The sequence below is a fragment of the Atractosteus spatula genome, chromosome 14, assembly GCF_055471065.1.
Source record: "Atractosteus spatula isolate fAtrSpa1 chromosome 14, fAtrSpa1.hap1, whole genome shotgun sequence".
Classification (NCBI taxonomy): domain Eukaryota; kingdom Metazoa; phylum Chordata; class Actinopteri; order Semionotiformes; family Lepisosteidae; genus Atractosteus; species Atractosteus spatula.
In genome coordinates, this window is record NC_142719.1 from 42,319,289 (window position 1) to 42,347,264 (window position 27,976).

Sequence of the window (27,976 nt, forward strand, 5' to 3'; positions counted from 1 at the left end):
TTAAGGGAAAACAAGCCTGTTTGCACCTTCCAGGACTCTGACACTCTTGAGCACTGGAAGTCAAAAGCACTGCACAAATCAGGAGCAATACAATGAAACACTCTATGAACAGCTCTACGGGAGAGACCCTACTGTACCCACCTCCTTATGCAGGCTGTATGACCATCTATGTCACACTGCTGGAAATTACCTAAATAATTGCCAAAGGCTGGTTAAAGCCTAGGCTTGTTTTCTATAATAAATACACAGTAAACAAGCAGACCTAGATTGGAGACTGGGAGCTTTGCTTCACTGCATGTGAAGCCGGACAGGAGTACTGCTGAAACCCAGATGTATGCAAAACTCAGCCCACCTCCCATATTGTCACGGGGGTAGACGAGCGAGGGGATAGCGCCAAGCCAGAGGAGACTGGCTGCCAAGCCGATATCGGCACAGCAAACCACAGATGACCATATCTGCCAAGCAGCATTGAAAAGATGGCCTGATTTTATTATCGGCAGAACTTAAATAAACAAGTGCACAGCAGAAAGCAGAGTCCCTTGAGAGTGGGTGGGAGGGAAACTTACAGATGTGACCTAAACAGAACTAACCACTCAAGGTACTGTTCACGGAGGACCAGCTGGACCGAGGAGGAGGGGGGGGGGGGGGGGAGGCAGACAAGGGCGGTACAATGACGCAGTTAGTGAACCCCTCAGTCCCAAAAGTCAGATTTCCTGCCCAGGATTTCCTGTCTATTATTTAATCTCGAAAAAAAAAAACTTTTACCAATACATCCCACCCCAGAACTACTTTCTGTTGAGCTCTGTGTGAATAAAAAATAATAGCATGGCAGGCTCGGACGTCATCGTGCTCCTTACCACAGCGTCCAGGAATCTGACACACCGCCCAAGCTCCGGCCTCGTGTCACAGAACTGCCGGAAAAGCAGACGTCCGATTGGCTGCTTCTCACAAAGGCTGTGGTAGTCTTTCTCTGTGGAATTGACACAGCACAAAGTGGAATAAGTTGAAGGACATCACAGAGCCGTCAGCTCCTGAATAAGGGAACAATCTCACTACATTGGCAATCAGACAGCAGCCCCACAGAGCCACTCTGACTTGCACACGTTTGTTAAACTACAGATAAGAATGTGTCAATGGCTTCCAAAACCTATTAAAAATCTTACGAAATTCTTGAACAACAACGATCCGTTTCTGATCCGATGCTGCAGCACGCTTAGCATACATAAAGTAAACCGCAACTGTTGACATGGCTAAAAACCCATTAAAGCAAATGAACCCTTCACACACGACATAATAAAGAATGCACTTAACAGGTAAAAACCTAGTCCTCACAGACACACAGAAGGACGGCTGCCAATGTCACTACGGTTTGTTAAGCATAAACAAGGCATGTTCACTGCCGATGTCAAGGGTACGGAACAGAAATTCTCCCTGTATTGCCTCCAGTGTGAATCAAGGCGTACTAGAACAATACATTTGCATGTAGCGTGAAGGCTAATGCAAACATGCAGGAGGTTTTATGCAAACTGACACCTGTAGCTGACTCGCCGGACTGTTATTTCAGTTACTGTCCTCTCTGCTTTGCTACGTTGCGATGTTTAGAAAGCGATAAACCACTTGCTTTCCATCAGCAATAAGAAGCCCTGAAACAGAAGCACAGTCAGTAATACTCAAGTGATGAATAGCCGTTGGAAAGAGCAAACCAGTGTTTGGTTTTCGCCATGAACGAAGATCGCGCAAGGCAAGAGCCCTGCTCTCGTACACATTTGCAAGTCTCGACAAAGACTTTGCAAACGGCAACACCTCAAGCACAAAGTGGACAATAGCATACTTGTGACTGGTAGCTTGGCCTCACACTCCTACGGTTATGAAAAAGGGAAAACATTATCACAGGGAATGAAATACGGTAGTAACATGGGGGGTTAATATGTCACGAAACTGTAAAATTGTCTTCATTAAGGTGACATGCGAAGATGTCCAGTCTTGCAAATAAGACTATATTAGATATTTCAACAAGTCATTTGTTGTTGCTGTTGTTTTTTCTAATATTTCTTGGCTCCAGTTTGATACCACCTGACTGAAGTATCAGCCAGCAAACAAGCAAAGGAAACACCAGCAGATTATTACCGGACTTGAATAGCATATTAGCGAAATCAACTCAATTTAAAAATAAACTCAATATTAAACTTGCATGACAGAACGCTGAAGTTCACATGGGTTTATCAGATTACGGGTAACTCTGTGGCTGCAAAACTCTGTTTTGGAAAACTGCAAGCCTTTCACACAGAATTCAGACAGACAGCAGCGAAATGCAACATCAATGCACTAAAATGCCACATCATACCGTATGTGAAGAATCAGTTAATTACAATGCATTCAGATGTACTAACAAGCAAACCAGCTGCTTTTTGATGTTGATTAGCTCTCATTAATGGACACCAATAAACGCAAAGCATTGCTGACAGATGTCCAATATATTCCGCGTTTATGCGGAACAAAAATATTTTGCTACACACTTAACAGGTAGGAGCTGAGGGCTGCAGCAAGACAGCTGGTGTGGATGAATTCAGGCAGGGCCGAGAGTCTGACGGGACCAAGAGATCAGACGGACCACACAAAAGGAAGCTTGTGTGTATAATGTTGTCTTTGCTGCCTTGGTCCTCGATAGGCTGTCCTTCGTCTCTCTTCTTCAGTAAACGCGGAAGCTGTTGGTTTCCTGACTTGCAGCCTCACAACTGTTCCTCACAGGCCTCTGCCCGCTACACCCTGCTAACCAAGGGAGGGCAGGAGGGTCTTTCCGACAACAAAAAGAGGGCGAATTCCTGAATGCTCTGTTGGAGACCAATACCTGAATAATGGATGAGAGTACTGTCTCAATCCGTAAGGGATTCATCAGAAAGGTAGACTATCCTGTCTATGCGAAGACCAAGACCTCAAATAAAGGAGAGTGAAGTCCACTTAACTGCAGGTTGCGCTACGCAACACACACACTATATGCAAACACATAAAAATGTCAAGCTAAGTTTGTGCATTGTTTTGAACTGGAACTATCTAAAGGAAGGAGTCATTCTTATTCTTACTCAGGACATAGTTTGGTTTATGTCTGATCAGGTGTGGCAGAAGTTGGCAACAGTATGTTAGCAATACACTTTTCTGCTCTTGTACACTACAGTGAAGCGCTATATACTTTAAAACTCATGCCATTACTACTGTGAGAAAAAAAATCCTGACATTAAGAACTAAAGAAACGCTTGTCTTTCAAAACCAATCATTCTGTTGCCGGAAAACACATATATAAGGGCGTATATGGTATATAACGGCTGTCAGGAATGTGAACCGCTGAAGATAGGAAGTGAAGAATCCCCTCAAGCCAACTTTTGAGTTTCTCTTTCTGTGTTCAAATGCCCTAACAATACCGTCTTTTTGTTTCTTTGCCCTTTGAAATCTGTGACTCACTGACGGTGAATTTCTTCGCCAGTTTGCTTCCGTTTCGCTGCCGAGCAGCTGGGCTGCTATCATGGTTTTAGTTTCCCTCAAGGGTCACGCAGCGCGTCTTGAAGCAGTACGTGAACTACAGTTACAGTAGTGTCTCTTGGAAGACGAAACAAAATACAGTCACAGGTGCAGGCAGCCCCAGATTTACTGATGCTTGCATTCACACACAAAAGCCAGGGATGGGATACTGCTGGCCTGCACTTAAGAGTCGTCGTGCACTTCTACAAAAGTATTTCTCACAAAAAGTGGGAACATGCATACTGTATAACTGCACAATAAACTTTTATTGGAAACAAAACCTCATCCCCTCTGATCCTCAACACAGGGCCCCCCCCAGGGCTGCAGCCTGAGCCCACGGCTGTATTCTCTATTTACACATGACTGTGTGGCTAGATTTAACAGCAACCGCATCATCAAGTTTGCTGATGACACCACAGTAATCGGTCTTATCAGCAACACTGATGAAACCGCCTACAGGAGCGAGGTAGCAGAGCTGGTGGAGTGGTGCCACAGCAACAACCTCACACTTCACATCGGCAAAACAAAAGAGATTATAGTGGACTTCAGGAGGCACAGAGGACATCACACACCCATCATCATTCACGGGGCTCCAGTCAAAACTGTCACCACCTTCAGGTTCCTCGGCCTCCAGATCACTGAGAGGCTGTGCTAGTCAGAGAACACTGCTGCCATCCTTACTAAAGCCCACCAGCACCTTCACTTCCCGAGACAGTTAAGGGGGGGATGAGCAAGACAACACTCACCAGTTTTTACCGTAATACCATTGAGAGTGTCCTGACCGCTGGTATTACGGTCTGGCATGGTGGAGCCACAGGACAGGACAGAAAAGCCATACAGAGGGTTGTGAGGACCGCGCAGAAAATCACTGGGACCGAGCTACCCTCTGTATGGATTTTCTGTCCTGTACAGTGGCTCCACCATACCACACCGACTGGATATACCTCGACCGCTGCCACAACCGGGCTCGAGCTATACTTCGGGACCCAATTCACCCTGGCCACAATCCGTTTCCACCCCTGGGTTCTGGTAGGAGGTATCACAGTATCAGAACACTGACAAATAGATTCAAAAACAGTTTCTTTCCCCAAGCAGCCCGCATCTTAAACAGCTCAAATTAGCACCTGCACTTTAAGGTACTGCACCGGTTGCATTATGTCCTGTCTTGGCTGTATTATAACGTCTGTTGTCTAAATTTATTGTCCATGTCTGTTTGTCATTTGTGCATTTTTTCTTTCTCTAATGTTACTGGGCACAGCTGAACGAGTAAGCATTCCAACACACTTGTCGTATATGGCAAATAAATAAATCTTGAATCTTGTCAACATATATGCCTGTTGGTTTTTCACAATCCTTCCAATTAAGAACTGACAGCCAAGAAAATCAATCTAATGTCTTACTGAAACAGTAACGAAATACTATGGAAACCTGAAAACACAGCTATATGGAGACCATGGATATTAAAACTGAACCAAATTAGAGGATCATGGGTATTCCAACAGGAACCTAAAGGACAGTCAACATGTTTTTAGAAAACCTCTGTACCAACAATGGTAATGGAGAGGAAAAAACAGCATACAATATGGTATATTTAGATTTTCAATTTTTTTATAAACCCACTTTTCGATAAATAACTTACTAAACCTTTCAATTATTTAATTTCGAATTATTTATTCTCAAAATACAGGTGGTAGGATTCAAGGAAATTTTGATGCAATCAAAGATTTGAATCGGGACCACTACTTTTTTTAATTCATATAACTGACTTAGATTCTAATGTAGTTGGGAAGATGACAGGTAATCCTAAAATAGGATCAGCTAATACTGTACAGGCTACAGCAGAAATACAGAAACACAAAGAAAATTAAGGACCACAGTAGATTGCAGTCTCTTGAGATTCTATTTAAAATGATCAGAGTATGATACCCATCAATTCTCAACTCACCAGTTATCCAATCCACCTTTAACATGTTTCTCATGCTAGGAGTAGCTTTTTTGGTAGAACAGACTCAAATTATCACTGAGCACTGAGTCAAGACAAGAGGCCAAGAAACTGTTCTGTAAATGCTGTTGCATAATGAATACTACTGTGTTCTCCATAAGAACGCTATTTGACCATTAACGTACAGTACGTTTTCATTATGTGCAGACTGAAACATAAGAGATTACATTTGTTTGTCTTGCACACTCAAGATTCTGTTTTGTGTGTGATGTAAGACAGCCTGCTACAAGCTGGGAGAGTGCTTAAGTGCATGTAGCTGCTATAATTTCTGAATGCACTGTAAGTAGCCAGTGCAGACGCTGGGAGACGTGAAAGCAGACAGTGCCCTGAGTTAATGCCCTCCGCTGCAGCACTCTCAAGGCAAGAACAGAAAGAGCACAAGCTCTTCGTTTCCTACTTCTGCTTTCAAAGCAACTCCCAGCCAACAAGGAAGCTTTTAAAATAAATCAAAATTCAAACTACAACCTGGTAAATCTCATTACAGAACAGAATAGACATGTAACAGCCTCTGATGGTTGCAGTAAGGCTGAAATCCCAATACATAGTTGCAAACTTTATTTCACTTCATTGAACCAAACTTTAGTGAACCGAACTGCATTTACTGTATCCTATCTGAATTTTTTAAACAGTTCAGCCAGTTTCAAATGTAGTCCTAAATGGCCCAGAATAAATGGGAAATGTATACATGACGTGTGGCCTACATTGTGGCATGCTAACAGACAGCACTGGACTATTAAACAGATTTTTAAAAGAAAAATGCATAACTGAATTCCAACAGAAAAATACAAAGAACTTGTATTGTTTTTGAATTCTCATCTCAGCTGCTCTCCACCCTCACTTTAATCACCCTGAACTGGATTTTTCTCTCTTTGAAGAAATCATTTATCTGGCCACCCCCTAAACCACTTTATCCAGCACAAGGTAACTGGGGGGAGACAGAGCCTAACTGGGCACAACGGGGACCAGGCTGGGTACAACCCCAAATGGGATGCCAGTCCATCAGGCGCCACACAAGCACACCAGACCCCGCTTTTTCCCAGAAGGCACGTCACCTAGCAGTACATCTGTGGACTGGGGGGAGGACCGGAGCACCTGGAGGAAAACCATGAGAACACGGGTGGAACACGCAGGCTCCACGCGGAGGGTGCCCCAGGAACTGAACCCCAACTCTGCAACGCAGCACTACCAATCACTGCTCCACCTCGCCACCCGTCCTCCTCCCTTTCAGATCAGAATTTTCAGCTACCAAAATAATTCCGTTAAAAACCGGCATTCTGATCTTTCCCCTAACCTGGCTGTGAGGGGCACCTTGTTACACCGACAAACAGTAGTATGTTTAACAGTCGGTCGCAGACGGGCTGAAAGAGTCAAGTCTAACAGAGCGGAGGGCAAACATCGCTTCCTTTTACGAACACAGGGCAAACCGCAGTGGTGAAACTCACTTGAACCAAATCGTCACGGCCGACGCGTCACTGTTCTCCACCCTGTACTCAAGCAACTGTAGGAACAGTGAGGCTATTATGTGAATAATTCATATGACAAGTTTAAAAAAATGAAAGAGAAGAGGGTATTATATATAAAAAAAGTATCTGAGCAGAAACAGCCTCTGGGAGTATTTGTATGCATTAATCATATGCTTTAGGCAAAACCCTAACCCTATATCACCTGCGTCTGTGAGTCTTTATGATTGCCTGCAAGCACAACTATAGTGTTCACAAAGCCTGGTGAACACCTACCAGACATTTACTCAGCCACAGCCTCAGTTTCTGAAACGGGTCAGTTTCAGGAACAAACCACTGTGTCTGTGTGTAATTTCTTATTTCTCTTTAAAGGGCGGTCAGTGATTTTCAGGTCGAAATTCTTGTACGTTTTGATGTCATCTAGTTTCACTGTAAGTACCAGTTCCTGAACCAAAAGAAATCTGTCAATAAACTCATGCATGCTTTCAGAAAAATAAAGTACAGCAATTTTTTGGTCTAGATTTCACGTTTATGACATCATTTTGATTAATCAATCATTTACAACTGACCGTGATGCACTTGAATTGCTTTGCATAACCTCTAAATCACCTCATTATTGAGTAGAAAGGTTTGATTGACCCCAGGTGCTACAGTTATTTACTCAGTTAAAAGTCAATCCTAGTGAAAACCAAGAAAAAAATACAGTAAGGAACCAGCCCGTTTACCAAGAGAACAACACCTCTGAGCCCACTGTACACTGGTGCAATGCGTCAGCTGGACTTGCCAGCAGTAGAGACGAGCAGTCTTTGGCAATGAATCAGGGTTTTGTGATGACCGTGATGGATGTCGGTGTGTGTGGCGCAGATGTGCAGAATCACAAGCTAACAGTTGTGTACGACAGGTAAGTCTAAGGGTCAGCCCAGGTGTGACGTTCTGGGCAGGAGTTTCCTGCCTCTGCAAATCGTCTCTTGCCGTGAGCAATGGCAGCCGGATGGCACGGCCCTGCGCTGGTCAGTTCCGGGGACCTCACTGGCTGCCCTTGCTGTGGGTTCATCCCGCTGCAACGACATCCCAGCTGGGCAACACACCCCCTCATGCTGACTGCAGTACAACAGCCTTCTCCAGAGAGGAGGGTGGGAGTGAGTGCCATGGATGCCCTACTTGTCTGGCCTGAGCCCTTGAAACGTGTGTGAACGCAAGAACGGTTACAAACACATGGCCCATCTAGCCCGTTTTCATCCAACAGTTTCCTGAAAGTAATACTAATATAATCATTCCTTACACTAACATAGCGCTTTTCTGGACACTCCACTCAGAGCGCTTTACAGGTAATGAGGATCCCCTCCACCACCACCAGCCCCCCCCTGGATGATGCACCAGTCCGCTCCCTACACACCAGCTCTCAGTGGGGAGGAGAGCAGAGTGAGGAAGGCAGTTCAGAGAGGGGGTCATTAGCAGGGCATGTTTGTTATAGGCCGGGGGAAATTTGAGCAGGACCCCGGGAATTTTTAACCCCTGGGATATTTACTGACCACAGAGAGTCTGGATAAGACATAAAACCAAGGTCCTAAGGATGGCACCATTTTTGCAGTATAGTGTCCCCGTCACTATACTGGGGCATTAGGACCCACACAGATCACAGGGTGAGCGCCTCCTACTGGCCCCACTAACACCTCTCCCAGCAGCAGCCTCAGCTCCCCCAGAAGGTCTCCCCTCCAGGTACTGGCCAGGCTCACCCTGCTGGGCTCCAGTGGACAGGGCCACTTGTGAGTTGCAGGGCGATATAGCTGCTGGCGAGGCCAAGTTGAAAGCCTGAAAGTAACTAGTTGTTTCAGCTTCAACAACATGGCTGGGTAGCATGTGCTGTACTCCCACAAAGGTCTGTGCAAAGAAGTGCCTCCTGCTCTTCGCTTAAAAAGCTCTGCTACGTATTTGTTTTTGCCCATGAAATGAGCTGTGATGAAGATGCGTGGAGTTCTGTCCAGGTTGTACCCTGCCTTGCACCCATTGCATGCCGGGATAGGCTCTGGCTCCCCTACGACCAATCCTATGTTGGATAAAGCAGTTAGAAAACAGATGGATAGATAACCGAAATGCTACGAACAGCCCCTGAAAGAAATACGTGGTACCCCATAATCCTTCCTTTGGGCATTTTGTGCGTGTGGTAAACCTGTGCCCAAATAATGTATGATAGGCCTGTAGCCCATTTTATATTTCTATTGCAAATTGACAAGGCATTAATAACACAAACTATTTGTGTTGGTCAGCCTAATTCAAGCTCCCAATGATTTGTTTTTGCTTTTTTTATGAATCGCATTTCCCAATATGGTCAAAGTACTTAAGAAAAAAAACTTAGGATAGGAAAACAGAAGCATAATGTAGAACACACAGATCAATAGGTAAGGGGAGACCAGGGAAACGAACAGGAGACACACAATTATTTTATTTATAAGGTCATCAATACTTGAAAATGCCGTTCGAACAGTCTGGAGATTGTATTCCCACCCGCTACCCAGAGTTGAGGCCCATCTCATCTCCCCTCTGCTACCTTCAATTCCTGTCCATCGAGCTCACCTGAGCCTGATTTTCTCAGGCTCTTCCATCCTGCCACCTTCACAGCTGAAGCAGGTCAGGAGCAGATCTTGAAATGATCCGAACAGTACAGGACTTGTCATGGATGATACTCGTAAAATAGGCATGTATGTAGTGATGGATTTACATTTTGACCATGTTGCAATACTCTAACTCTATACTCACATCCATTATCAAAATATATCAATATGGTACAAGACATTTAAGAAGGTTTACTATACCATACTGATGGTATATTACAATATAGTATTGTCAACTATCCTCTTTCTACACAAAAGCTTTACTGGAAGAAAATCTCTTTCACATGAAGACCAAACACATGCTGAAAACTAGAAAAAATAAACCCAAAACAGACCATGACATCGAAAATAATGACAGATAATAGATCTTTCCACTGTAAACAGCAGCTGTCATTGAGAGATTAGTCAGGCCCTATGATACACATCGTCAATGCCTGTTCCCTTATTTGAGGGGAAGATATTTTAAGAAAAGACAGTAAACGAGAAATTTATACAATTAGATTTACATTATTCAGAAGCTAAAAGAAATGATCTTCATGAAGTATTTTCCTCTCACTGAACTAGAACAGTTTCACCACAAGCCAAACTCAATTACAGTATGTAAGCTAGGTTTGGAATAAACTGAAAATAATTAATTTTCAGTGATCCAGAGGACATTGTTTTGCTCAAAACACAGACTAGCAAGCAATGTGACTGATCAACACAAGCCAAAAAACACAGCAATTACTGCAAATTGAGGCCTCTCGTGTCACATACTGTACTGGAAGATAATGTAGGCCGCCTCATTTAAGGTTACACTCAGACAGACCCATCATAAGAGAGGAAGCGGTGAGATTTGGTAACCAAGGAGCTTTTTTTTTTTTTTTAAAGGAACCCCATCCACTTCCTGACAAACACGTCTTTCACTCTTTCACTTTGCAAGATCACAGAAGACCTAAACACCACAGGCTTCTAAGACTGAATCCAGCCCAGACATGCCCTGACACACTGAGAAGTCTGGTGCAATCAAAGACGCAAGTGACAATTAACCAGTTCCTAAACTGAACGCAACAAGAACTCTTTAAGATGTGCTTGAGGTTTGAAAGTAAAATGCTTTTCAGGAGTTGCATTTCCAAAAGTAACTATACTCTGCAATCATTGCTTATTACTCAGGAGGCCAGAATATGTTCTACAGCACAAGAAAACGAAGCAATATGAAGCATGTGTCACATTGTCTTTTTAAAGCAAGAATTATGGTGCATGGGTTTCCCCCCTCATCTTCAGACACACGAGCTGACAGGATGTCCGAGTTCCAGTGTGCTTCATATTTGTAAATACAGTCATCTACTAAAACACCAGCTTGCAAGCTTGTAAACTTAAAGACGCTTCCAAAAGCGCCGTCAACAAAGCTGCAGCGTGTTCAAACCAGAGAGACAGATGCATCCTCTCCCCCCCTTCACCCACAGCTTCCTCCTCTCGGAGAGAGGCCCGCAGCCAACAGCAGCACCCCACGGCACCAGTGCAGGTGAGGAGAGCAGCTGGTGTCGGAGACTGCGCCTCGGCTGGGCCGCACAGAACCACACATTTCACAACGGGTCCGGCTGGCAAGCCAAAAACGGACAAACGTCTTGAGCGAACGCACGGACCATAAGCTCCAACAACAATTTTTACGGTGCTCTTTTAAAAAAAGAGAAAGACACTCAGACCCACTGCTTGGGGTTGCAGATAAACGCAAAAAGGAGAAGTTGGAAGAACAACAGCGTTTTATCAAGAAGTTGCCACAGGACACAGCCCAGCGCTCGATTAAGATGATTACGAAACAGTTTCAAATGGTTTCCTACAGGGAAACACTGCCGGCCCACTTGTTTTTATTTCAACTAGCTACTGTCTGAGCAGCTCCCCTACATTAGTCAGGCCACCACACTGTCACAACAAGCTCCCTAACACCTCAGCAGCGGAGGCCGAGGCCCAGGTGGAATGAAAAGAGTCACCTGCCCATCGAACTCTAAATCTCAGACCCGACAACACCCAGTGCCGTGTGTAGGAGAAAGCTGCACGCATGCACCAAGAGACGGCTGTCTGCAGTTCCACTTTGGGAGTTTGCAAAACCAAGGTGGGCAAAGTTTTTTTTAAAGGGGAACTGCAACACTATTTTTATATTCTGGGCTTAGAAAGAATCAGCACTGATGACTGTATTTCAAACCACGACAAAACTAAAATATACAGTTACTTATCAAACACTCAATTTACATACTGTAGCAAAATAGACAAAGTTTCCGGGTATGAGCAGCGCAATGTTCTCAGTTCAAAACGAGGCATCAGAACTTCTGGTGACGTGTGTTGGCCTTATTACATTGTAAACAAGAAGGCTTGTGAATACTAGTCTTTTAATCTAATAGATCTATTGCTTTCGATTTCGAGACAGTTTTGCCGACAGACAGCTGTCTTATTAACTCCGCCTGCAGATCAAGCTGGAAACGTGCTGCATTGAAACATCTGCTTCACAACCTGTATTTATTCCCTTGTAAATCACATTAGTCATGACGGAGACTAATGAGCAGGAAGGGCTACATCTTGTCGCAATTCTTGTGAACTCTCGCTCTCGCCCATGGCGAGACCAGCAGTTTGCTACAACCTGGTTCAGTATTTTCACAAAGTTCACAAACTTGTGCTTGATTCAAAATTTGTCAATCTTTTTATATAGCATCAATGAATGTAGCTGTTATCTAGATTTCAGAACCGGTCTGAGAAACTGGGACTGCAGTTCCAACGCATGACCTGTGAAAGATTGCACCAGGTTGTGCATGATAGACACCGACGCACAACTCTGGAGAATTAAGCCATCATACCCAAGGTTTGCCGCAGCTCCTCGCACAGACTGATGTGGGGGAACTGGAGCATCTGCTTCCACTTCTTGCTTTTTCCTTTTCTGTTTCCTCCGCCTCCTGTGAACAAACACGAGAAGAAGACCGTGAGACGAGCTGAAGGGCCGTGTCCAGGGTCGCCGCGAGAAACGTGACCCCACAGTGCACCTCAGCTACTTTTACAAAAACCTGTGCTCTTGACACAGTGGCTGTGCCTGCAGTGGAAATAAGATTAATCAGAGGTTTGGGCAAAGCAAAAGCATGAGGCTACCCTCCAATCATCCCTCCTTAGTGGTCCATCTGTCTTCTGCGCACATGCACAGCTACATTTAACACTGGATCGCAGGACAGTGCCTCCAGTCGCACTGACGCAGTCGAGCAGAGCTGTAGCTGGGGGGTGCACACGGTGAATTATTTCAATGCCACCATGTCAATGTCGGTGTCAGACTCCTACTAGCTGAACACCAGACACACAGCTGTGACAGCTTGCCCAGCTGGGAAGCCACTTGAACATCTGCCTGTACAGCAGAACTGGCAAAGGTCGAGGTCGGGAAAAATCAGTGCGAGAGCCAAAGAACACTGTGCAGCATTTGCGGGTCTAAGGAGAAAGCACTATCAATGCAATCACCAAACAATAACACCTGTTTAACGGAGAACCTCTGTCTTGTACCCACAATGTTCTTCGGACCTACGGAAAGTTGTCTAGGAGACTGCTCAAAAGAAAAAGGCTTAAAAGAAAGGTAGAGTGATCTTTTTTAATAAAAAGAGTTCATTAAAACACGCCGCCACATTTTAATGAAGAACTGACGAGGACTAGCCTATTGAGGACCTGCAAAAATGAGTAACAGAAATTCAAGTGTGGTGCTGGAGCCCTTGGAGTGAGCGCTTCCCCACGACTCTCGGCTGAATACTGAAGAGCGTCCATTCAGCCAGTCAATAATGGTCCTCTGTACTTCGGAGATCACTGCCAACGTCACGAACAGTGGGCTGGGGGAGGGCTTACCAGGAATGCAATGAGATGATGTGGAAAGAAAAATAATAAAAAGAAAAGGGACGCTCCATCACTGAAACCAGCCACTAGGAAAATATGCTACACAGGGCACCACAGAACATTTGCAACTCAAATAAGGGTTAGTGACAGCAGTCCGTCCGATGACCATGCTTGTGTACCCGCTTCTATCAAGATGGAAAATGAGCGAGAAATGCAAATCACTCCACGTGCAGCCAAACACATGCAACGTTAACCTTGAATACTCCGATTTAACCCACTGGACAGTGTGCAGCAAACTGGAATCAGCTGTTGAACAGGTATAAAGACAAATCTGACAAGTTTCACATTATAATTCTAATAACGGCCAGACCGGCACAAGAGTTTCACGTAGAGCTAACAAATATATAACTTATATGAAAGGGGAGGCAGTGGAAAGACTGGCAAAAAGACAATAACAATTAAACACCCTTTTAAAAAAGAAAACAAAAAACAATGAGCAATCTTTTGATTCAGCTCTGATATTGCAAGCCCAATATTTGCTGCTGGCTTCCCAAAAGTGTATCTTCTTAAACAGATGTGTACTTGAGGAAAGCCCTTTGATTCAATCGCTACAATTGACACCAATGATTGCATGGATCACCCTTGCTTTGCACTAGGCCTGTTATTTGTTTCCCTATATTTAGTCCAGTTCTACAGCTTGTCCTTAATTGTCTATATGTACTCTTAAAAATGAAATGTTGAAATGTGTTGAAGGTTGAGGTAAAACAGCCATGAGTTAAAAAAACACACAGATTTGTGCACGGAGCACAGACAACAAGGAGGTGTGTGAAAGTAGTTTCTTTCCATTTCCCATAAAAAGTCCAGGTTTTACACACAGGCAAAGAAGCCATGCTACTACCTGTAAACAAGTGCACAAGTGGAAAAAAACAGAGCAGACAGCTGGGCTCTGTCTGCCCGGGCATCTCGCAGACGGGCTCTGGAAAGCTCATTTCCCCCACAAGGTGGAAACTCACCACTTGGCCCCTCTTCCCTGCTCCTCAGTACAGCTCACCCGCCCTCCCCTCAGCCCGTTTCACCACAGACTTCCGCCGTCAGCTTCACGGCTGTGCCATCACAATGGCAGAGTCGAGACGCGTAGAAGCAGCCCAGTAACAGAGCAAACAGGAAACTCTGTGCAAGACATGAACTGCAACGCATCACAGCAACTGAGCTCGGGCCAGGAGACTACAGTCTGCCTCGATGCAACACCCAGGCCCTTCACAAACACCCAGGCAACTGCCTGACTGATTCATTATGGAAATCGCAACATACAGCCAGTGGCCAAAATAACCGGAACCCCCCGTCAATAATCTCTCTCGCTCGGTGGTAAACAATGCATGGCTTTTTCTGCAGAGGAAGAGACAGACTTCCATCGCATCTCAGGGCCAGAGCAATCCCCAGATCTCAACCCTACTGGAAACTGAACAAACCAGCACAACACAGATGCCGGGCCATACTGGGATGGGACTGGACTCCAGTGAGCCTTTTTCAAAACACTGCAGACTGCAGACCACATCCTGTTCAAACGTTCACCCCAGCAGAATATTTGATGGGGGCATTGCTGATATTTTGGCCTGTCACAGCAGTTTAGAGTTCCCTGCATTTCCAAAGAAGCCACAGTTAGTGTGTTAGGGTTAAGGAGATACAGCTGACTGACGGGGATTCTTCAAAAACAGATGGATTGGACTGTCTTTTCTTCTTTGTAATCTTTAGGAATAAATTATTTTTAAAATTTACGACTCTGAACTGTACACGGTGTGATCAATGTGCACATGACCAAACCATAGCAGCAGCAGGACAGACAGAGTGGGGAAGAGAAAGTCAAAAAGTGACATCCGAGACAAGGTTCAGCAGGAAAACATTTTGTGCTGTGCATGCAAAAGATAACAGAAATGTCACAATTTGATTGAGTTCATCACTTGCAGGCGTGCAGAGATCCCTGAATTGATAAAAGCGATTGCAATCATACAAAACAGAGTCAGCGACCATAAAAGGTTCTTGTGGCTGACAGAAGAGCTAGAAGTGTTCTGCCCTGGAACAGCACAAGGGAATAAGCCAGGAAACATCAACAAAGCTTTGAATTCTGCAGAAAACGATTGGGGATAATCTACTGCTAGTTGAGAATTAATTCCAGAAACTGGTGCTTGCTTCACTTTTGCAGTTCACCTTTTAAAATAACAAGATTGACTTTCTTGAAGCCATAAGTATTCACGAGGGATGCCACCAATATCACAGAGTGGAAGTCTTGAAAGCAAACATTGACATATGAGAGCTTATCTCTTCATCAGAACTGCACTGAAATCATTTGCTTCTAAAGAGATTGAGCTCGGATGATGCTCTACCATTCAGCTGACAAAACAATGAACAAACAGATTAAATAACTAAACATTTAATAGCATACGTATGTCTTCAGGGGGTGGAGATTGCAAAAAAGATTACCAGCTGAATTTAGCTCCTTTGGAGTAACTTCAAGGACCTTTTCTCAGAATACTTGATATTTGCTGGAAGTGCTGTAGTTGTGCAAGGAGCTCTTAGAGGTTGGATCTAGATGAAGTCTTTTTCAATTGTATGTAATGGATTGTTCAGCCAAAAGGTGATGTCAGGGCGAAGGTGAATATCAAGGTAAAAGCAACAAGTCAACCTCTGGCTCCAGGGACTTCTGCAAGGTAACAGGTGCCCAGGTGTTCTTTATTGTGGAAAAAGGAAAAATAAAAACAGAGACCAAGGAATGCTCGACTTAGTCTACTGGGGCCTGATTCTTTGGAGGTTAAGTGTGTTACAGCGCACACATTGTTTTTATTCTGAAAAAAACATTCTTGCCAACACCTTGACTTTTTATCCATATCTGCAAAGGTGACGGAGATAAAAAAAAAAACAGACTATGGCCTTATGTCCTTTCATGTCAAACACTTACTATGAGAAAATTACCCGGGACAATCTTGATTTAGGGAGAACAGGCTACACACACGCCTTTGAAACGAGCATGAACTGCAGCCTTGGTGTAATTTTCCATGACCACATGTCCCCACATCCTCAATTTCAACAAACGCAGTTGTAATGCGCTGTTGTGTGTGTGAAGGGCAAGAATGAGCCCGTTGCAAAACGTGCGAGGAACATAGAGCAATTTCCCCCGTCACCTTCTTCTCCTCCGGTTGCGAGAGAAAGGGGCTGTTATCGCTGGAAACGCGCAGCCTGCGCATCACTGACGGCGCTGCTGCTCATAAGGCAGGCGACCACAGTCACACGACCTCTCTCGGGCCAGCCCACTGCCCGGGTCTGCGACACGGGGAGGTAGAGTCGCCTCCGGGCATCGAGCAAACCCCCTTCGGGCGACAAGCCGGCCGGCGCCAGTAAATGGGACCCGAGTCCAGCTGCCTCTCCAAGGCAGGTGTGCACAGATCTCGCCCGCACACCCGTGCGTCAGGCGAGCGCGACACGGGAAGAAGCGCTCAGACGCGAAACCGAGAGCACTGACGGTCGGTTTCGTGATTTTTTTTAATTGTTTTTCTTAAATCAGGAAGCGGTGTCGACGTCCTCGTTCACAGCAGAAAGCAAGCAGGGATGAGAAAGCTCGCTGGCCCAGACGGAGCCCTCTCTCTCCGCCCCGGCGACCCGGGAGTTCAGCGCTCTGCGCTCTCCTTTCCTTCCCTCCCAGTGAAGTTGCGAGGACATGCACGTCAAGTGTGCCAGAAGGAGCCCTGAAATCAAAGCCCCGTCCCACACAGAACTGAGGAGCGGAGAGATTTCTCGATTCACACTTGCCAGGCTGCCTAAACGGCATCAGCCCCGGGGAGGTCGCACGCCTGAGCGTTTACTACCTTGCCGGACACCGCAGGTCAACATCTGCCCATGCACACACACGCTAGGAGGTGCGCTGAAGGGAGAAGGCAAAATACCTCCAGATGATGCATCCTGGCTCCGACCCTATCGCGCACGGCAGCCCGTGCGCGAAGTTACAACAACATGAATTACACCCGGAGCCAGAAGACACAACCCATTGCAGAAGTAAATGATGCTGGATGGACGCGCTTAGCGCTCGGAAAAGATGTGTGAAAGGCACACAAAAAAAAGAAGGCACTAGCAGTCCGCTCGCAGCAGCGCCCTGATCTCCGTGTGGCCTACGCTTCCTCGGGGAATCCCCGGGCTTTCCTAGCACATCAAGGCGGGGATGCGAGAGCTGTCAACCTACAAGATACCCCCCCCCCGTCTCTCCCGCGGCTCACCTTCCCTCGCTTTCAGCAGAACGGTGTTGGCCACGATATTCTCGAGCTCCATGATCCTCCTGGGCTTGCGGGTACCACAGGCCCAGCCTCGTCGCCGGGTTGGCAGTGAGTGTGTCCTCCCCCACCCCCGTCCGACTGTCCGCTCACTCCGCGCCAAGCTCTCCGCCCCGGAGCTCCGAGCCGGCTGCCCGGTGTTTACCGGCCGGCCCCGCCCCCGCCGACGCCATTGGCGCGCCCGGCGACCCCTCGCGCCCGGCCGCGGCGCCCATTGGTCAGCCCCCTCCCGCGACCACGCCCCTCCCTGCCCTTATATGGACTGAAGAGGCAGCTGCCCCTGATGTACATGTGTGATGCATGTCGAATCTGCTGCACAACTTCCTGCCTAAAAGCACTCGGTGTAATAAGCGGCCCTCTTTTTTTTTTAACGTAACGTGCAATTTCTTTGCAGATGTGTTAAAGAGGACGCCTCCCTCGGCTTGTCTCCCTGAAGTCCCCGCCGCAGCCGGGAAGGTGAATTGTCTGAGGTGCCGCGTTTTGCTTCATGAGAGGACGGAGAGTCCAGTCCAGGACGGGTCCTGATGCGAGGCGCGGTCCCCCAAGTGCTGCGGACCTGCAGGCGCTGCGATGCTGTCAAAGCTCACAGCGGGTGACAAACCAGGGTGAAATTCTTCGTTGTTAGACGACGCTGGCTTTCAGCAAAGCGTCAGATTGCTTTTCTCCGTCGAAGAAATACACAGTCACTTATTTAAAAAAAAATACAGTGCAACCGAAACTGAAATAAACCACATTTTTTCCCCTGTGTCACTGTCCCTCTAACCAGGTAACTGTAACTCAAACTGTCACTAGCACAGTTCACGCGGAAATGAAAATAACCGTACCCGTCTCCAAACCAAACAAGGAAAAACATCATCAAAGTCCTTCACTAGGTTCCACCTCAATTAAAATGCTGATTACCCCTGAACCAAACTTCAGCTTTCTTAGGCTCTGTGGTAGCTGATCAATAAATCGCGCGACGCGTCTTGTGAATGTGCTCTATGTAGCAAAAAAAAGCCGGGAAAAAATGTGATTGCTTCCAGTTTTGCTCTTAAAAAAATCTGGTTTGGAGCTGTTTCCAATCTGGATTAATTTTGCACCTATTTATCATCACAGTTTCTTGTAAGAATGCATGGGGTTTAATCCCAAAAGATTACAAAACTCCTCCTTGCGTAAATTGTATTCTCAGAGACACCATCTGGGTGCAGCTGCCCTATTAACGCTGCTGCTCAGGTGGAAAAGTGAGAAATTGCTTCACCAGTTAAAAGCGTGGACTGGATTCCTCAATACCAGAGAGGAATTCAGGTGCTGGCGTGCTCGCCAGGCCCGGACTTGCATCGCTTCTGAGATCCGATCGGTTTAAGCTTGAGGCTTGTAATGCTTTTCGTTTGAGTTTGGCTACTATGGCAATAAATAAACTGTGACTGCTTTTTATCTTACAGACCACTCTAATGTGTGCCTTGTAGTTTCTGTAAAACTCACTAGATTATACAGATTCCATGCTTTAACTAAAACCTACCCTTTTTTTAAGCATTAATAATAGCTTGTGCCTAATACCAATAATTACCGTCACTGGTTGTTGTCGCTTTGCATATCCTGCCATCTAGCGGCCATAAATAGCATAGACGCTAGGCACAGAGTCCAGGGGACGGTTCACTTAAAACGCAAAGCCGGAATTTGAATGTCAATATCTATCAGTAGTTCTGGATAGGTTGAGTACGTGCAATGGGAATGAGCACAGGGCTGTGATTTAGAGGGAAATGACAGTTTCATTAGCGTGACTCTGACTGTTAAGTGGCCAGTATCGTGATGTACTGCTTTCTCCCTCTGTCTCTATTTCTGGTCCTCTTCACACCTGACTGTGGTTCATTAGCGAGACCCTGTGCAACCGTGTGATTCAGTCAGAGTCGAGACTGAAAGAAGAGACGGAAGAGATTTTCTGCACGTCCTACGCAGTCCCGAGAGCGAGAATATTTTTGTTTCTTTCCCTGGGACATCCTCCACTGGTTTCACCGATCTGAGATCAAGAGCGAGATATCTAGTTCTTGAGAGGCGTGTGTTTTGTTATCGAGGTAAACCTGCATTAACGTTAAAGATTATTTTGTTATCGCTCTGCAAAGTGTTGATTGTGTAATATAATTCTGTATTTCCTTTAGATGTGGACTGTTTTTCAGTTCGTTTGTATCTTGGCACATCAGTGTGTGTTTATTATCGGAAAGATTTATTTTGTAATGGGCGATTTGTTTCCAGTCGCGGCGACAATGAAATGCGTATTTTTACACATTTCTACACATTTTTTATTTATTTCCGAAACTTCCTATAAGCATTGTAACAGTTGAAAACAAACCTTGTGGTTTGAGACAAACACCATTGTCATTGATCATTCACTTTTTATTTATAATCTTAATTGTCTTTATCAATTTTCTGAATTTTTATTATTAAAAAGTCAAATTATTTAAAAAAAAAACTGTGGTCATCCCATTTTGAAATCCTGCAGTTAATCTCATGATGTTTCCATGTTTAATTGAAATGATGCCATTTAGATAAGTGTGTTGCTCTGCAGATCTCCAAAAGTGATGTCTTCTAATGTGAACCTTGTGATTTGTTAAATGTCATTTTTGACATGGATATTTTTGTTTATGTGATTCTTTCTCTATTTAATGTGCCTTTACCATTTGTAATATATATGCAGTATATATTGTTAATATTACATGCTAATTTGTTCCTTTTCTGTATGCCTAGGGTTTCAAATGAGCAAATCTCCAATCTGTCTCTGAAGGCCAGGAAACAAAGGTTTAGAAAATGTTCTTCAAATCCAAAAATATGAGTCTAAAATTATCCAAAGCACCGATAAACCCTCTTGGAAATGCATATTCTTCAACAGCGCATCTTCTTTAGGCAAGAATTCAACCAGCTATAAGAAACTGTAAAATGGTTATTGATTTTTGAATCTTCAGCTCATTAAAAATGTGCCTAAAGAACCATTATTGAAGATGATCAGTTTCCAAGAGCTTTTTTAAATGGTTTTGATTGTTTTACTCTCATATTTTTGGCTTTGAGTAACATTTTCGAATCTGATGCCCAGAGGCCTCCAGAGACAGGTTGCAGGGTTGCTCTGTTTGGGCTAGCATTCCCACACTACCTAGAAGTGCTGTACGCTCAGTGCTGGATAATCAGTCCCAGCGAAACTTTAGGATGAGTGATAATTTGCACATTATCTGCAACTTTTTTTGGAGACTGTTGCCTGCCTTTGTTGTTTTAAAAAAAGAAGAAATAAACCAGCAGTTGATGAATGACTTGTCCTGACACCCATGTACCTCTATCTCTCTCCCTCCTCTGGAGTGTATCTCTGATAATACCATTACAGGTCACTGCAACCTGAATATCTGCAAACGTGTCTCACAGTAACAATGCAGGCTGTGGTCCCATTGAACAAAACAGACAAAGAGAGAAACATTCTGCCTTTTTGACACTCAGGTATGGGAACAGAATGTGAAGGAGACAGTGAGATAGTGATAGAGATTCTGTATCTTGTACTTGACTCCCTCCTGGACAGGACAGTCGTCCATCACAGTGTCCCCCCCCCCCCCAGCAATGCTGGGAACCTTTCCTTCCACTTGGCTTAACTGGAGCAGTTGGAGGGAAATGTCTATGCTTGGAGGTACAGGTGCAGAGCCAGCAGGAATCTGAACCCACAACTCTCCAGCACTGGGCACTCTGGACACCTTGCACCAAGGAACTAGTTATGAACACCTTCCATGAGCCTGTCCTGCCTGCTCTGAGCACCCTGAATCTAAGGCTCTAATTAAAGATCCAAGGAGAAAAGCCCAGTTTCAACAGTGTATATATTGCAGCCAAGAGTAATATGTCTAGGGGGAGGGAGAGACAAAAACATCTCAGATTAATTCACTCAGTGAAAATGTATGATTTGCAAGTTATATCTAACATGTTACATATTAAAATAACATACAGTATCTGATGGGTCAGGTTTAGGTTTACAACTTTATTAATTATTTTCTCACCTGAAATCCCTTCCGAGATTAATACAGCATTTTCAGTTTATTTCCATAAATCTGTATTACACTGTGTACTGACCCTTTTAAAGTAATTATAAAAACAATATATTTGGTAAAAAATGCATTTGCCATTTAATATTGAAATGTATTATTATGCTTGATGACATAATTTTAAAAGAATGAAGAAAAAGATTGAGCTTCTAGAAAGTTGCATAGATGAGCAGAATGGCTTCCTCTCTTTTGTGATCTTTTAAACTGTATGTTCTTATGCTCATAACCTCAGCGTCCAATCTGGTTTGACATAATATGGCCTCCCTAAAGTTCCCCTTGATTCACCTGGTGAATTTCTCACTCCTTTTCTCCTACTTTTTCTCACTCCTGTGCGTCGCCCAGGTGGTGCAGAATGGCTGCTGTGTGTTGCCCAGGTGGTGCAGAATGGCTGCTGTTGGTCATCCAGGTGGTGCAGAATGGCTGCTGTGTGTTGCCCAGGTTCTTGCTCAAGTTGGGCTGAGCTTCAGTGAGGGCAAAAGTGAATCTCCTCCCCCTATAAAGAGTGCCAGTGATAGCAGTACCCTGTCACTTTCAGCTCCACTTCACAGTCCTCTTCTTCCTTTTCTTTCCTGCTAAATAAAAAGAATGGCGAGTTATTTCCTTTTCCCATGCTTTCGAATTCACTGTTTTGCCACCAGCTCACACTGGCAGTGCAGAATGTGCACCTAAGTTAGTAGTTACACAGACGTTTTAAAGCAGCAAAGGAACAAGTAATAGGTTTATTCCATGCTGAAAAAAAGAAGAAAGAGAACACAACGTTTTGGCCATGGAGCCTTCTTCAGGTGTTTTAAAGCAGCGTTGTACAGGAGTGTGGGAGCATGAGGGAGAGCAGGAATATTCTACAGGAGTGTGGGAGAATGAGAGAGAGCAGGAATATTCTACAGGAGTGTGGGAGAGTGAGAGAGCAGGGATATTCTACAGGAGTGTGGGAGAATTGTATTCATTTCAGTCAGTGGCCATGGGATTATAGGAGCTTATCCTGACCTACATGGTCTTTACAAAGCACCTTCCCACCTTTTGGGTTTATAAACTAGACGTCTGATGAATGAACAGCACATTCAAGATGGCAGCCTGAATTCATGCAGTAGTGCGTCTTCGGGACTGCTGACTGCCACCACCCAGTGCTGCTGGAGAAACGCCTGCCTCCTAAACCCAATGTGGCAAAAGGGCCTGTTGACTATATTTCTCCAGCAACTGCGAATGATAATGTCAGGCAGTGAACAGGGGTGGCAACAGATGGTGGCTGTAATGGCACATTCCTGAGAATGCAGCCACTCTAGACTGTTAACATCAGGTTAATGGTCTGTCAAAAAAGAAAACAGTGTGTGGCGAAGGTGCACCGTTGGATACTGGGGTTGTTCCAGAACGATAAAGTGCTGGTCATTTTGCAGTTTTGTCAGGTTCCCTTTCAGGGGAGTACAGTAGCAATGCATTTCAGGAACAGCTGAGGTCTGAAGCGATAAAATCTCTCCTCACGGTTGTCGTAAATATCTGGGTCTGTTTTTTAAATAGCTCATTTCAAGTGGATGTTCAATCTTTAGGTACGATCATGAGTGTATCAATGGGAAGTTAAATTAATGACCCGGTGGGCAGTTATGGGACTTCATACAGAAGATTCTGCCTTCAGTCACAGTAAGTTCTCCCATTTGAATGGGGATGGAATGAATTTACAAGACAGTCAATCATTTTTCAAGGGCAATAAAGTCTCTCTGCAGCATTTACATTTTTACGCAGTGGTAGGAATTTGTTTAGCCAGACGTACAATGTGTACAAAACCTGAAAAGAAGCACATTGCAGGATCACAAGAAGAGTTTTCAGCTCATCCATCCCCAGGGAATGTGCACTGTTGCCCAGACACGTCTCACGGCAGCCCAACAAAACTGCCATCAAATCCAAGATCGTTGGGGGGGGGGGGGGGCTTTGAATTTAGGATTCCACCCGTTTTTCCTCTGTTCTGAGTAAAAAAAAATAGATACACTGGTTCAGAGGATCATCCTCTCCAGATAGATATCCCCAGAGGCATGATATACTGTAACCCAGAGCGCCCACGCAGTACCCTGCCCTGGCCACATGCAGCTCTCTTACTGACCCTCTAAATGTACCCAAGTCTGATGCTCTGCACATGTCAGAACAAAACAGCCCAAGAAAGACTATCGATAAGAGGAGAGAACAATCCCCTAGCTTGCACAGCGGATGGCAGGTGAGTTTTGTATTGTACAGAGGGGACGTCACTTCTCTAACTCACCCAGTGCACTGAGCCTTGTCACTTTAGCCACAGTGATCCCAGACTTACACCAGGTCATGTCTTAAGGGACTCAGAGAGCTTCCAAATACAGTATATGGCTAATAATGATAGTAATAATAATAATAAAAAATATCTAATAATAATAATTTAGACTGTTACTCATAAAGTGCGTTTCCAAACCCAAGGACTCTGTAAATAGTGATAAAGAAAAAGACAAAACAGGACTTTGTTCCTGATTCCACTTGACTCTTCCTGGCTTCTGTCCTGAATGCTTCTAAACGTAATTTTCTTTATCTTTGCTGACCTTCAAGATATCTCCTGGACGTGGCTTACCCCTGTACGTCCTTCAGGACTTTTTGTACCTGAATGCAGTTTTCGTGATCCAGGCTAAAGTTATTAGCTGAAGAATGACTTTCCCTTCAGACGGGGGGTATGGTCCCATCACCCTGTTTCGTATCTTCTTTAGAGCAGTGCTATCTGTCTCCTGGCTTGGAGATGAAACAGAGCACAGTGTTCCAGATAAACGCCAACATGCATAGACTAATTTTACTTATTTAATTATTTGCTTAGATTCTACACCAGCAAATGAGAGATCAGCATGTAAAACTTGCTGGTAAAATTGACCATCATTGTTATTAGTAGTTTTGCTGTTGTTTATTTTCCTATCCACGCTGAATTACAATAAATCTGAAATAATCACAGACATTGACAAACAGCAGGTGGGGGTCTGTAAACGTGAGATTGCTGTCCACTTCTCTCCAATCCAACGTCAGTAAGGTGATCGAAGAACCAGAATTTTTATAGCATGCAGCTCAAAACAGAACATAGTATTACAAATAAAGGTTAATATTTATAGTATAATTTAACCTTTATTTTTCTAGATTCTACATTTTTGAGTAATACAGTACATTTTCAAACATTTTGTTGGCCTTATTACTGTATCAAACACGGTCATGATAAGAAAAAAACTAATATCTACACACTCTTCTAAATCTGTCTCATATTTGGATTCTTCCAGCTAGTTAACAAGCATTTTATTTTAGAAAGGGCCTGTTTCTTGAACTCCTTGTCCTCCGTACTGTCAATACGATGGAAAACCATAGTGCTGCAGATGTATCATTTCCTCTAATTTGTCTTTTAAGTCCCTCCAGATGAAAACATCTCCAAAATGACTGTTATTACTGCAGTATATTATAAATTGCAGCCTCAAAACCTATAATGTGCAATCAGTTTTTGTGATTTAACCACACTGAATTGGCAAAGTCTCTTATTTTCTATTAGGTTCTTACAAAAATGATTATCAGTTTTTCCAGAGTTGCAGATATTACAAAAACAGAATAATCACCTCCTAATATAATAAGTAAGAAAGGTTACTAACTGTTCCTCTGTAGTCAGACCTTACTAGTATAGCTTCCTCTTAGGAAATATTTGCAAGGATTTGGCAACCTACATACAGCGGCTTTATAAAGTTCACAACCTGATTTACAAGCCTTTTTTAAATTGGGCTCTATATTCTTTTCAGTTCTGTCCAACAGCTTTCTTAACCCCCTTATGCAGGAGACAAACTTTGTTTAGTGGATTGTTATTCAGGGCTCTCGACTCCTAACAGGAAGGTCCCAGCTGTGCTCAGATTATCCCTGGAACACTACCAGCTGTATAAATGGGTCCAGATGTAAGTCACTTTGGATACAAGTTTCAGCCCAATAGGTTATGTACACAGTGTATCAATAACACTTCAGATTTTTACTCAACCCTGATTTGTAGTTTTGCAGACATTCACTTGGTTCTTTCATTTCAACAGCTCTTTATCAAGATGTGTTCAATAATATTGCAATCAGGGATATTTCACCTGCAGCACTAAGCATGATCTCTTTACTTTCTGTAAAATCTTTTTCTATCGATGCTCCTTTGACAAAGAAAGTCAATTAATTAGTGATAATAATAAGGATATTGTATAAATGTGTCAATACCATAGGTATTTCCTGTTTTCCACCTGAGTATACAAGGCAGAGAGCTGCAAGCCCTCACAGTAATAAAACAGCCCTATGTCTGAAAAGTGTCTCTGGATTAACGAATGTCTCGTTTTTTCTTGTCTTGAAGAGAAAAGCGAACACGATGTCAAATCTGCTCTCACACGTGGATCCTTCGGCAATCGATTTCCTTCTGTCAGTACAGAGGGGCAGATGGTGCTGATGCCTTTTGTCTTAAACGTGGCTCTTGAGGATAACAAATCAAAGGATTAAGCAGAGCAGAATTATTTTACTGGATAGCCGCAATCAGGATTGTTGCTGGCTTCTGCAGTTTGGGCTTGGTCTGTCTGGGAGTTTCGGCTGTACGGGCTGTGTTAACAGATGGTGCGTGTGTTTGTGTGTGCGTGTGTATGAAAATACAAAACTGCCCGGCTCGCGGAGCCAGCCTGCCCTCGAGGCTTCCAGCTCCTAATGTTTTCAGACAAGAACGTTTCTCAGCATGTTCCGCTGCCCTATTAATTATTAATTAATGTATTAAGTAAAATCTTAATACATACACAGTACTATACAATTACGTATGGTGAGGGCCTAGGTAATGTGTAAGATGACTGATCCCACATGAATCCCACTATGCTAGAAGGTCAGCTTTCAGAGGACAGGAGATTTGAGTGCTCTGGGGGTCCTGAGAAGTAAAGTCACTGCAATAGGTTCTTTTCACATCCAAGACCTATTACACTTGCCTCAGGACAAAAGTAAATCTAAATGCTACATGGTTTTTGAGACTAGAAATAAATAAAACATAAAACTTTGTTTCCTGTTAATGTATATTAAAACATGAAGCAAATTGTGTTAAGTGTCTCCAGTCGAGCCTTTTTGGGTTTGTTCAAGCTTGAGAGGCTGTGAGTCCATGTTTTATTCATTTTGTTGCTGGTGGTGATGAATTCTGTAATGACAAGTGATGGGTAATTGAAGCATAGATCTACTGCCAGCTACACTATATCGCCCTGCAACTCACAACTGACAACCCTCTAAAGTTCAGCCACTGTGAGCCTGAATGGGAGAACAGGACATCTCCTGGGAAAAGCTAAGGTTGCTGCTGGAAGAGGTGTTAGTGGGGCCAATAGGGATCGCTCACCCTGCAGTCTGTGTGGGTCCTAATGCCCCAGTATAGTGACAGGGACACTATACTGTAAAAGAGGCGGTGTTCTTCGGATGAGACATAAAACCAAGGTCCTTAATCTCCATGGTCATTTAAAATCCCAGGGCAGTTCTTGAAAAGAGCAGGGGTGTTACCCCAGTGTCCTGAACAAATTTCCCCCTGGCCTTTACCAATCATGGCCTCCTAATAATCCCCATCTCTGAACTGGCTTCATTACTCTTCCCTACTGATAGCTGGTGTGTGGTCAGCAGACTGGTGCATTTTGGCTGCCGTTGCATCATCAAGGTGGGTGGTGCACACTGGCGGTGGACAGAAGTCCCAATTGCCAGTAAAACGTTTTGAATGGAGTATAAGTGTAAGGATTATTTATTTACTCTAGCATACTTAGTGGCCAGGACCTTGAAATTGCCTCTTAGTATTTCTCCAAAACCAATAAGTAAAATGGTGATATGTTGGAAAAAGGGACTATTAATGATTCTTGCTTTTTCACAGGTATCTCAGCCAAAACTGCATCCAAGTCCTGACCCCTGGCACGTGTAAAGATCTCCAGAACTTAAAGTGGCTGTGAGTTTTCAGACCTTGAGCTCTCTTTCCCCTCAGGTGCTGGCCTTTTTTACTGGAGCCGTTCATCTGGGCTTTGTAATATACTGTAAATGGTCTTAAAGAAGGGGAATGTGAGAACAGACCATTTATTTCAGACAATGGAAAATGCTTTGTCATCACCGTTGCTCATTGAATCTAACAGGCTGACAAAGTGTTGCTTAAATTACGAGCGAGCAATCACAGTGTCCTCTTTTCCCCCTTTGAGCCAGATATTCA

At 44.2% G+C, this 27,976-nt stretch overlaps 1 protein-coding gene across 1 annotated transcript in view; it reads right to left on the reverse strand.

Moving 5' to 3' along the window:
• The window catches only part of grk6 (G protein-coupled receptor kinase 6), a 36,563-nt gene extending 18,717 nt beyond the window's left edge, over positions 1-17,846 (reverse strand). Inside the window, exons 1-3 of the mRNA XM_088932244.1 lie at positions 17,684-17,846; positions 12,416-12,511; positions 858-970 (exon numbers count right to left, since the gene is read on the reverse strand). Of these exons, the coding sequence (XP_088788370.1) occupies positions 858-970; positions 12,416-12,511; positions 17,684-17,735 (261 nt within the window). The 5' untranslated portion in view covers positions 17,736-17,846. The remainder of the gene's footprint in view (positions 1-857; positions 971-12,415; positions 12,512-17,683) is intronic.
• Positions 17,847-27,976: the final 10,130 nt, after the last annotated feature.